The sequence below is a fragment of the Lontra canadensis genome, unplaced genomic scaffold (genome assembly GCF_010015895.1).
Source record: "Lontra canadensis isolate GAN:19392208 unplaced genomic scaffold, GSC_riverotter_1.0 scaffold74, whole genome shotgun sequence".
Taxonomy (NCBI): domain Eukaryota; kingdom Metazoa; phylum Chordata; class Mammalia; order Carnivora; family Mustelidae; genus Lontra; species Lontra canadensis.
This window is the reverse complement of record NW_022631068.1, coordinates 94,520-106,703: the sequence shown is the minus strand read 5'-3', so window position 1 is coordinate 106,703 and position 12,184 is coordinate 94,520. Positions and strand designations below refer to the sequence as shown.

Below are 12,184 nucleotides of genomic sequence, written 5' to 3'. Positions count from 1 at the left end.
AAGACCTACTTAAATAATCCAAGATGATCTCATTTTAAGACTCTTAATTTAATTACATCACCAAAGACCCTTTCCCAAAAAAGGAAATATTCACATACTCCAAGGATCAGAACATAGACATATATTTTGGGGGAGCTCCATTCATCCCACTACACTTATTTTCACTCAAAAATCTATACACAGAAATTTATAGGAGCTGAATTCATAAATGCCCAAAACTGGAAACAATCCAAGTATCCTTCAACAGATAAATGAATTATCCAACTATAGTACATGCCTACAATGTAATTCTGCCCAGCAATAAGAGGAAACAAATTATTCATACATGCAACAACATGGATAAGTCTCAAATGCATTATGCTAAGTAAAAGACTCAAAGCTACATACTAATTTCATTTATATGACATTCTGAGAAGGCAGAAGGATCTGAATAGATATTTTCCAAAGAAGATATACAAATGGCCAATAGAAACATGAAAAGTGTTCAACATCACTAATCAGGGAAATGCAAATCACAATCACACCGAGATATTATGTCACAACCCTTAGAATGACTATTATCAAGAAGATACAAAATAACACATGTCGGCAATGATGTGGAGAAAAGGGAACCCTTGCGGACTGTTGGGAATGGAAATCAGTGCAGCCACAATAGAAGACAGTATGGAGGTTCCTCAAAAAATTAAAAGTAGAACTGCCATATGATCCAACAATTCCATTTCTAGGTATTTATCTGAAGGAAATGAAATCATTATCTCAAAAAGGTATCTGCACCCGCATGTTCACTGCAGCATTACCTACAATACACAAGATATGGTGTTAAAAAAAAAAATAACTATCAACAGATAAAGGTTAAAGACAATGTGATATATATGCCATTTATATATATGGAGAGAAATATATAGATATAGGTGTAATGGAAGATTATTCACCATAAAAAAGAAGGAAATCCTGCCACTTGTTACAACATGAGTAGACCTTGAGGTCATTATGCTAAGTGAAATAAGCCAGATAGAGAAAGACAAATACTGGACAGTTTCACTTCTATGTGGAATTGAGAAAAAAAAAAAAAAAACAAGAAACAAAAACCAAACTCAAAGGAACAGAACAGATTTGTGGTCGCCAGAGGCAGGGGGGTGGTGGGCAAAATCGGTGAAGGGGGTCCAAAGGTACAAACTTCCAGTTATAAGGTAAGTAAGTCCTGGAGAATGTAATGTACACATGGGGACTATAGTTAACAATACCTTACTATATATTTGAAATTTGCTAGGAGAGTAGATCTTAAAAGGTCTCATCACAAGAAAAAAATTATTACTATGTGTGGTGATGGATGTTGATTAGACTTATTACGGTGATCATTTCACATTATCTACAAATAGCAAATCCTTATGTCATACACAGAACTAATACAGTGTTACGTGTCAATTATATCTCAATTTTAAAAGGTAAATATAAAAAATACACTAGATGGACAGAGACATAACAGTTGTTAGCAGGGGTTGAGGTCAAGGGGGCAAAAGAGAAGCATGGGAGACTACTGAAGAACAATGAAACGTCTTTGTATCTTTATTGTGGTGGTGATTGCCCAACTCGGTGTATTTGTCAAAATTCATAGAACTATACACCAAAAAGAATTGACCTTTCTCTATGTCAATTGAAAACAATATGCTGTAACAGAGTGATGGAGCTGGGACTCTGAGAGCTGTGTTTTCCTTCGTCAGGTGGATCTCAGAGTCTGCCAGTTGGGAACACTTAAAGGAGATAAGAAGGCATGAAGAAAAAGAAACTTGCTCTTTCTCATTTTGATTTCTGTCTCTGTCAGCATCACCTTCAGAGTTTACTCTGGCAGGGAAGTCGTTTCCAGTTTTATTTTGTTTTCCCATACTCCTCGAACAGTTTTGTCACACCCTTTCAAAAATACTGCATCAGCCCATCTCCCCTCTTAGTGGTCTGAGCGTCCTTCTCCAAGGTTCTAGATTTTCAGCACCCCAACTCTTGTCTTTGTTCCCCAGCCCCTGAGGATGGCAGCCTCCTCCTTCACTTTCTATCTCTGTGCTAACTCTTGTTTTCTTCCACTTTCTCAGAACTCTACTACCTGCTTCGTCAGTTTCTTAAATTATACTTTCTGTTGAAAATTACTGATGCGGTTTCTGCTTTACTGATGAGAAGCTGACAGGAAGCCAAAGTCTTTCCTGTGCCCTATAATGTCCTACATGATCTGCCCTTCTCATTACTTCTCTGACCTTGCCTCCGACTTCTCTTTCTCCTCACTCACTGATTCTCAAGAAATAAAGCAGATAAAGGAGCATGTTAAACCTCACCACAGATATGTAGTCATCAAACTTCAAAGTGTGGAAAGCCCTATTGGACAAATAATTAGTTTCTCCAACAAATAAATTGCAAGGGGGAAAGAAACAACGGAACAGCCAACCTCTAGATCAAAAGGGCCTTAAAACAAATAAACCAGAAAAAACAAAAAACATATAAACCCGCAACAGTGTGAAGATATAAGTTGAGCCCTGATTTTATATATACACATTATCTTATGGATTTGAATTTGAATTTGAATCATGACTGGATATGAGATATAGGAATTAAGAAATTACTGTTAATTTACTTTAGTTGTTAAATGGGACTGTGATTATGTTTAAAAAGTCCTTCCCATGTATGGGGAAGTATTTATGGTTACATTGATGTTATAATACATGTGGGGGTTGTAAGAGATGATGCATAGATGTAACAACATTGACCATAAAAGGATCATTGTTGAAGCCAAGTGTCTTAGTCCATTGGGACTGCTATAACAAAATGCCACAAACTGGGTGGCTTTTAAACAACAAATATTTATTTCTCAGTTCTGTAGGCTGTGAAATCCAAAATCAAGACACCCACAGATGTCGTGTCTGGTGGGGCCCCTTTCCTCCCTCAGAGCAGTCTTCTGACTGTGACTTTGCATGGCAAAAGGAACAAGGGAATCCTTTCCATCCTCATTTGAAAGGACATAAATCCCATTCACCAAGGGATGGCCCTTATGACCTAATCACCTTCCCAATGCCCCACCTCCCTAGACCATCACTTTGGGGATGAGGTTTCAATATACGATTTTTTGGGGGGTAGGGACAAAAACTTTCAACTTGTACCACCAAGTAATGGGGCAGAGGGAATGCATTTTATTATATAAAGTCTAGGTTGTTTGTATTTTTTTTTTTTTCCATTTGTCTTCAAAATCCACCATGTGAGGCCGTTAGGTCAAAGAATGGTGCGTGGGTTTCTGGCACATGTCAGAAGCCACTGTTGAGAAGTATACAGCACAGTGGTTTCAACCGTAGACTCTCGAAACCACCACCTGCGTTTGCCACGATCTATGTGACTTTGGACTTCACTTCTCCAGGCCTCTGTTTCCTCAGATACAAAGTGGATAATAATGGGATCTCCTTCATGGCGTTGTCATAAAGATTAAATGAATTAATAGGTATAAAACATGGTCTTAGAATATCATCTGGCCTATTTTGAGTTAGCACTCAAAAAACATCAATGACTACTATTATTATTATTACACTGGGGAAAAAGTTGAAATGAACCACCAGGGTCTCAAAACACATGTATCCAAAATATGTTTTTAATCTTGATGAAGTTCACAAATGGTACAATATTGAGATTTCCTTAAACAAAGTATACAATCATGTTCTTAGACAACAAGGCAAAGCATCACTGTTCCCATGTGTCCCTAGAGGCCATGAAGGCAATGATTTATTGCCCCCCCACTAAGGTTTGGCAGAGCCATCATGATCAACAGGATAGCTCTCAGAGAACCCATTTGCTACCAGATAGGCCAATAATAGATGCCATCACACTGACTGCACACAGAATCAAATATAAAAAAAAAATACACAATACATATGGAATTAGCTTATTTTGCATTCAGTTTCATTCCTTTCAAGTGACAAAGGTGCTTTTTTTTTTTTCCAGTATCTATTGGGATGCAAACATGTATATCTTCCATGGGGCCTTCTCACCAAGTGTTGTCAACAGAAATTAATAGAAGTGGTGAGTTCAGCTTCATGGTTACCTGAGATGGGAAAAAATAAAAATAAAAAAAGAAGAGGAAGAAGGAGGAAGTGGAGAAGGATAAGAAAGATAAATTGGAGAATAAGAAGGACAAGAAGGGAACAATCACAATTATTATTAAAAAGAAAAATTTACGGGAGTGCTTCTTTAAATAGCATTTACAAAGTATGGGTCTGAGGTATAAATAGGCTTTTAGCAAAAAATAAAAATAAAAAAGCAACTATCAATCAGCAAGCTTTTTTTTTTTTTCATTTCTCCTCTTAGAAAGATGACACTTCATGTCTGCAGCCTATCCCAGTGCTCTGATTTCAGGCTGAGGTACAAAAGAAACTCACTACTGAGAAGGAAGAATGTTATTGGAAGGAAGGGATCTGAACACCCTACCAGGTCCAGTGGGGTTCAAAATGTGGATCATAACCTCCAAATTCCTTCCCCTCCCATTCAACAATACAAGGGTGGTCACCTTCTTCCTGGAGTCCAGTAGCTGCTCAGGCATGAAGGTCCCTGCGGCGACGGCCAAAGGCTTCAGAGCCTACATCGGTGGGCACAAAGTTGTTCTTGACCACAGCTCCAGATCTGCTCAGCAAGCCTGCCAGCCGATGGGTCACGCAGGTGGCAGTGTTGCAGGATCTCTTCTGGGCAGTGATGCTGATTTGCAGGATGGAGAAAGAAGACAAGTCCTGTCAGTGAGAGGCAAGAGGCAAGAGCTTGCCCCATGGGGCCTTCATAAAGAGAATTGCAGCTCCTTGACATACCACTTAAGAATAAGGGTTTCTCCTAAATGCAATTATCAAAGCTGTTAGGAGAAATGGCCTGGCAGCTTTGGCTAGGAGCCCTGCCCAAAGACCTTCATGAAAAACACCCCGTGCCGATGGTACGGAAGTGTGCAATCACTATAGGGTATGTAAGAAGCTGATGTTACACTGTATGTTAACTAACTGAACTTAAATAAAAACTTAAACAAAAAGAAAAAGAAAAAACCCAGTGCTAAGCTAGACTCCAGGACACACGTACTAAAACCTACAGTTATTGCCACTTACATAGAGTCCTTTTAGAATTAGGAGGAAGGGGTCACCAAAGGCCCAGCCCTACCCCAAGACATGCAAGGAGGGACCAGCAGCCAGATGGCAGCCACAGACACCAACAAAACCACTTTCCGTGGGAAAATGAAAATCCCTGAAGTCTTACCTGGAAGGGGCTCAGAAAGCACGGATGCTGCATCCTCCCCCAGAAGTGTTTACCTGCTCCTCAGCACACCTGTTCTTGATGGTGGAGCTGGTTCATAGGGACCACTCACCAAGGCCTATATCCGGCTACCCTGAGGCTAAAGCTACTTTTGAACATAGGCTCTGGTCACTCTCAAGCCTCAGACAGGGACCAGAGTAATGACCACCACAGTGCAAATTCTTGTAGAAAATAGGTTTATTCATCAATGGTGAAGCATGAGGGATGAAGCAGAAATGGGAGGACTCTGCCTTGAAATCCTCTGGGATCTCACAGATCTTCCCTTGCTCTTACCTCTAACCTGGTCTAGGAGTCCTGCCCTCTTCCCTCCACCCTGAGATCCCCAGCATTCTCTGGCATAAGCAAAGCTGCCGATACCAGCTTGAAGAGCTACCGAAGTGAAACCTGCATGCGCTAAGTTCATCAATGGGAGCAGGAAGGGAAATCAGGAAGGAGTGGGAGGAGTTCAGTTGGCATCCTGGGGAGCCCCAAAGTGGGGTTAACTGCCCCTCTCCAAGACGCTGGCTATGTCCCTTCTCTTCCCAGGTGTTTCAGCCCCGAAGCCGATGCCAGAGAATGTATGAAAGTTGTTGAGGTCCTTGGAGTATGTGCCCAGCACACAGGTACTCAGATTACTGCACCGCTTAGCTCGGAAGCTGTCCAGGCTGCAGGGAAAAGACATGCCAGACAATACCATGTCCAGGGTCTGCCCCAGAGGGCAGTCATGCAGAAGGTTGGGCCAGGGAGGGAGCAGTTGGAGCAGAGGCAGGAGGGGCAGGCGGCCGCGCAGCTCTCAATCCACCTGTAGGAGAACCTAGAGGTTTCCTGAGCCAGGGCAGGGTGGGGAAGGGCTGTGGTGGGGGAAGGGGTAGTCTTCTGTAGCATTCCTCATGCTGCAATACGTCAGTCATCATGCTCTGCACTGAGATTTGCAGGGTAGCTGCTTGTGCATCTCATGCCTCTGAGCCAGCAGGGCCAGGGTCAGCACGGGGCTGGTGTGTGCTCCAAGCTCAGGGGACACAGGGAGGGGAGGCAGGGGCAGGGCATGTGGCCCCCCGACAACGTGCGCATCTTTGCACAGCCTACACATCTAAAGACCCCAGACCTACCTCAGACAGTGCCCTACCCAACCCTACCCTCTGCAAAGGCCTTTGGCTTCATCTTGCCAACCTGCAATACGGGCTCCTTGTCAGTGTGAAAGAACACACTGGTTCAATTTCTGAAACATCCTGAGATATACCAAGTCCATCCCCTGGCTTCACACTTACCAGTCCCAAGCCAACCGATGCTGGGATTTCTCCTCAGTAGGGCAAGACCAATGCCCTGTGTAAGGGGTTCTACGCTTCCCCATTCTATTTCCTAATAACAGCTTTCAGGAATGGGCCTTTTTAATGTGTCTAACCACAGTCTCTTCGGCTCCACGTGGACCGGTCTTCCACAAGCCTGAGGACGGCTGCGCTGCATGGCCTGGTGAACAATCACAGGCTGCTGGACTCCTGCTGCCCAGAGGCTGCTGTTCCTACCTCTCTGGGATACGTCTTTCCGCATATGCCAGGGTGGAGTGGGGAGGCTTACCTGGAGCCCTCCATCTCCTCCTGCTCCTGCTCCAGTTCATTTGCCTTCCTCTGCACGTAGGCCTTCACCAGGGCAGCCAGCAGGAGGCGGCCTTCCTTCTCACTGAGCCCAGTGGGGTCTGGGAGGCTCTCCAAGGCAGACCTGGGGAGAGAAAGCAAACCCAACAGAGACTCTGAGCCCCTGCCTGCCTCCTCCCCAGGATAAGCAGCAAGGCTTCCTGGTCTCTGCGACTTTCCCTGAGGACGTGCCTTCTACTCGCCACCGCCTCTGCAGGGCTGAATTCAATGTCCACCAAGCGTCTTAACTCCGGGGGTGACTTCAGAAGCAGGGACTGCCTGATCCCAGGGGCAGTAGAAGGGGAAGGTTCTATGGCTTCAGGCTGCCTCACCTGAATGGTGCCGCCTGGAGGCTGCCTGCCTGGCACAGGACCAAGATGCTGAAAGCCAAGAAGGGGGAGGACTTCCAGAAGCCCATGATGCCTCTCTGTAAGGAGAGAAAGACATTACACACTGCGCCGGGACCCAGCAAGGCCTGGAGCCCACAGACCTGGGTTCCTGTGCTGCCTCAGTCACAGCTGCCTTGTGGCTTCAGTCAAGTTACCCCACCTCCCCCAGCCTCCCTGCACTTGCCAGAAGGGCTGTTGGGAATTTCAAAAGATACCAGCAGTGAAGAGGGTGGTAGAGCAGAAAAAGGTGTCCTGGGGCTGGTGGAGTTCTGTGGAAAATCAGGGAGAAACCACACACCAGTGCCTGCACATACATGCACACCCTTCTGCCGTCTGCAGTGAGCAAGCAGGGCCCACCCTAACACACATTTGTTCTCCCACTGTGCCACTCTTCTCAGGGACTGAGAAATCCATGGCCACCTTCCCCTCCCCGCTAATGCGTGGGAGAGGAAAGTACCTTGGAAAGGAGCACTGACCTCTCAGTGAGTTTGGACTCGGGGAAATTTTTAACCTGCCGGTTACTGGTGCCTTTGGGCTCTGGCACCCCAGCCCCCCGTACTGGAGTGCAGTTTAGCTGTTGCTGCTGGTCGCCAGCCTCCGGAGGTGAGCCCCTGCCCTGTTCGGCTGACTGCACAGCCCAGGTCCCCGCCAGCGTCTCAGGACGCTCGTGGGCTGGCGGCGCCTCATAGGAAGTCTCAAGGATCCGCCGTCCCGAGAATCAAACTTGATTTCTCAGGGCACAGATCGCGCAGGATACTCCCAGACCAAACTCGGGCTGGATCCTGCACGCCAAGGTGCACCAACGCAGGGGCCGCAGACCCGCCTACCTGAGCTGGCGAGCTTCCAGCGCCCAGGCGACGCCCAGGAAATGCTCGGAGTTCCACCTGCGCTAATTAGAAAACAACGCTCTATCCCAGCCGCCCTCCTTCCCTTGAGCGGGACAGAGAACTAGGAGCACCTGCCTGCAGGTGGGCCTCAACGGCCTTGAGAGGCAAAAGGCAGATAGATGGAGCAAGCCAGATGAACTAATCCAGAGGCAAGTTACTAGAGTAATCAGAGTGGGAAGTTCCTCACCTGGAGACTGGAGTTTCTGGAGAGCTCTAGCGGCCGGTCCGCCCCGATGGACACAACGCCTGCTGCGGGCGTCTTCCCCGCGGAGCTCTGGGCTCTTATTCCAGCGATAGTGGGAGGGGGGTCCCCACGAGTCCGCGCGGCCAATCCAAAGTAGCCAGGACCTACCCAGCTCCAATTGCGTCATTGCTCGCGCTCCCTGCACTGGTTCTCTAGGGAGGGGAACCATCCGCTCTGGCTGTCTTTTGCAATGAGGTCATTGCTTGGAGAGCGGGAGGGCGTGGAGGGGTGGAGCGCTTTCGACGTCCAGAAAGTGGGAGCCCAGCGGGGAGTTTGGCGTTACCTACGGTGAGGTGCCAGAGCTTCTCTGACTTTCTTGGTGCCTGAACTCCGATCTCGAAACCCCTCCTACTATACCAGTATGGGACCCCCCCCACCATCGTTCTGGCCGCCTAGACCCCCAGGAAGTTAAACAGCAGGCTGGGGTTCTATAAAGGCATCTCAGCTGAAATAGCCCCCTGTGAAGAAGTTGGTAGGGGGAGGGGGGAGGAACTTGGAAGACTGATCTCCTTGGACCACCTTGGGTACTCCTGAGATATCCTCTGCTCTCCCCCACCCCCCACCCCACCTGCGCCTTGGCACCCTGTGCCACGCAAAGTTGTTCTGCTTCTAGTCTGGCGAGAAAGCCACCCTGGCCTCACTCCTCTGGGACGGGTGGGAGTGGGAGGGAAGACAGGGGAAGGGGCTAAGCTGGCATTTCCCTCCTACTCCCGAGACCTGGACTGCCGGCTCAGCATCCTCCACTCTAACCCAGGACCCTCCACTTCATCGCTGGGCTGGTTTACACAGCTGTCCTGTGCTTCAAGACTCTGTTTGCCAAGCTGCTGCGCTGGGACAGCCTGTGTCCGGGTTTCTACCGGCGTCGCGCCACACCTCGACCCCACTTCTCTGAAGCTCTCGATTGCGGAGCGGGCGGGGCTCCTGCTCGGTCCCACAAAGGACAGCCGGTGCCGCAAGCCCAAAGGGCAGCCTTCGCACTTTCACACTCGTGCTTCTTTCAGCTACAGGCGGGCTGGTGAGTGCACTCACGCTGCGCGCGGGGCGCACTTCTGGCACTGACACACCTGGACCCCAGCCACCGCTCGGCTTTTCGCATTCACACGCGGACACTGCGGTAAAGAGCCGGTACTTGCTGCAACTTAACGCGCCTCCACCCGCTGTTAGCAAATGAGCGCGCGCCCAACAAGCCAAACCAACGTCTCCCAAATCCAAAAGCGACGCTGCGAGTTTCTGCTTTGGGTAACAGACACGTTTTACACACACAGGGGTGCACATTGTTCCCTAAGCAAAAGCGCACGCACCCAGTCTCAGCTTTATTTCTTAAGGAGACCTGGGTTCTTGGAGCCCTCGCTGAGGGCTCTCGCCACACCTGGACGCGGAGAGAAGATCCCCAGCTCTTGGCGAAGGGCCATAGAGTGGGCTGGCGGATAGAAGCAGTGGGAAGAAGTGAAGATTACCCCCCCCCCAACACACACACCTTGGGGCCTCAGGCTGATCCTTTTAAGGGGTGAGGGCTGTGCCCCCAAATGCGCCCTCTGGCCCATCCTGACCTCAGAAGCCTCTCGAATAGCCTCGTCCAGTGGTAAAGGGCAGAGGGTGAAGCCAGAGTCTCACGGGATCCCACCTGCTGGTGCTTACTGCTTCTGCAGATCAGAAGGGCGCTCAGGGGCTGCCTGTCTGGGCCCTCTGGGTCTTATTTGCCATTGCACCTGGGCAACTAAACTCCAGGTAATAACCCCAAAGAATCCTGATCCTGGAATCCGGTGGCTCTTGCCGGGCCTGCTTGCCACCCCAACAGGCAGAGTGCACAGTGGCTGCCTGACCCAGGTTGCCCGTAGCCCGGGTACGCGGCGCCTAGAGTAGCTCAGAGCAGTAGCGGACGGCTAGCAGGGGCCGGCCCCTTCCTCTCAAAGCCCTGCAGAAACAGGAGACTTCTGTGTCCCTCTCTCCCGGTTTCTGGCAGGAATAGAAAGACACAGCTGGGAGGCACCACCTGACTAACGTCTCTGCCCTCTACACCGCCTGTTCCCGGACCACTGCTACGGTCTCTGAGGTCTGGCAGAGCCTGTAACCGGCTCCAGGAGTTCGGGGTTGCACCTATCTCCCCCGAGATCTAGGGAACTTGCAGAAATAGCTGGGCCGACTTAGGGGACGAGGGGGAGGGGGAAAGAGTAGGAAAGCAGCTCCAGAAGACCTCAGACCCTAAAGCCCCAAGCTGCCTAGCCCGACGAAGCTAGTGGCGCCCCGAGCCTGGGAAGCAGATGGGGCGCGTGGGTGGATTCAGGTTGGGGTTTGGCCTCCCAGGAGGCCCACAAATATGAATTTGGGGAAAATTTTTCCAAGTTTCCTTGGGATTGAGGACTGGAGAGAGCTAGGGCTTTCCTGATGTGTTGGGACAAGCTGCGCCGCCACCAAGAGGAGTCCCCAGCTGTGCCCTCTGCCCCCGCGGCGCGAGCTGGGTTGCCCACAGTCCAGCAAACAGCTGCTACCCCGGATAAAGTCCGCGGATGTTTCTTTAAAGGCCTCTGACAAGTAAGGTGTGCACCCCACCCGCAGGCAAACTTAACACCAAAATACCTGGGTCCGCGCTTTGAGTATCTTCTTGCGTACTCCAAAGGGACCGGCTATTACCTGTAAGCATCCGGAATTCTTTGACATGGTCTTCTTCCTCCTGTCTTTGCACAGTGTCTGTCGCACAGTAGGTGTACAGCCAATGTTCGGTGAAGGGGGAGTCAGCAAGAGGATGAAAGAGTGTAGAGTTCCATGGGTTCATAACAGTCAGAGTCAACGGTAAATTCGCAGCCAAGTTGGACTAAATAGACCCAATTTAGATCCATTAGATGGCAAAACAGATCCTTGATCCAAAGACGCACCTCTTTACCGAACAGAAGGAATCAGTGTCCTGGTGAAAACTTTCTGGAATCTAATGTGAGAGGAAGTACTGAGGACTTCTCTTCCGAAGTACACCAGCTCAAAAGCAGTTTTCCTCACTGCATCCTTGTATTATATTAGTGAGTGGATGGAAGGAAAAGTCAATACAATAACTTGCGTTCTAAATCAAGAAAATTAAATTTTGATTTCCTTGGAACTGTTTGGAGCTCCAAGGCATCCCCAATCAAACCAACTAGCGTAAAGATTTACAAAGGATAGTTTCTCAGGAATGCCTTGTGCTTTTAAATCATCTCAAGTATTTTGATGCTCTGCTTAACTATCTTATGTAATTACTTTTAAATTTTGAAACAGCTAGTCTTTTTTTGCTAGTCTTTTTAAAAATAATTATTTTTCAGTGTTCCAAGATTCATCGTTTATGCACCACACCCAGTGCTCCAGGCAATATGTGACCTCCACAATACCCACCATCAGGCTCTCCCAACCCCCAGCTGAAACTGCTTGTCTTAACCAATTTTAGAGAGAAAGAGATTCTATATACTAAACTTTTTGAAGTTTATTTTTACTTACTCTCTGCTTTCTTTACAAATTTCCTAGGAGAAATATTCCTTAGGAGTAAGTTTCATTCATGCAACAGATATTTATTTGAGGACCTACTGTGTGCCAGACATCATTCTAGGCACTAGCAATTCATGATGAACAAAAACCCTGCCCTCTTGATGCTTGTATTAAAATGATGTATTCTTGGGTGGTTCAGTTGGTTAAGCAACTGCCTTCGGCCCAGGTCATGATCCTGGAGTCCTGGATCAAGTCCCACATCAGGATCCCTACTCACTGGGGACTCTGCTTCTC

At 48.2% G+C, this 12,184-nt stretch overlaps 1 protein-coding gene across 2 annotated transcripts; it reads right to left on the bottom strand.

The window, feature by feature from the left end:
- Nucleotides 1–3,865: 3,865 nt before the first annotated feature.
- Nucleotides 3,866–8,455, bottom strand: CALCB (calcitonin related polypeptide beta). Of its 2 annotated transcripts, XM_032881110.1 has the most exons (5): nucleotides 8,387–8,455; nucleotides 7,256–7,350; nucleotides 6,868–7,008; nucleotides 4,532–4,716; nucleotides 3,866–4,069 (listed from the first exon to the last, which is right to left on the bottom strand). In XM_032881110.1, exons 2-4 carry the CDS (start codon nucleotides 7,339–7,341, stop codon nucleotides 4,557–4,559), a joined length of 387 nt encoding a protein of 128 aa, XP_032737001.1. In that variant the 5' UTR covers nucleotides 7,342–7,350; nucleotides 8,387–8,455; the 3' UTR covers nucleotides 3,866–4,069; nucleotides 4,532–4,556. The 2 variants fall into 2 exon arrangements, with proteins under 2 accessions (XP_032737001.1, XP_032737000.1); XM_032881109.1 differs by lacking the exons at nucleotides 3,866–4,069; nucleotides 4,532–4,716 and adding an exon at nucleotides 5,792–5,957.
- Between the last annotated feature and the right edge of the window lie 3,729 nt (nucleotides 8,456–12,184).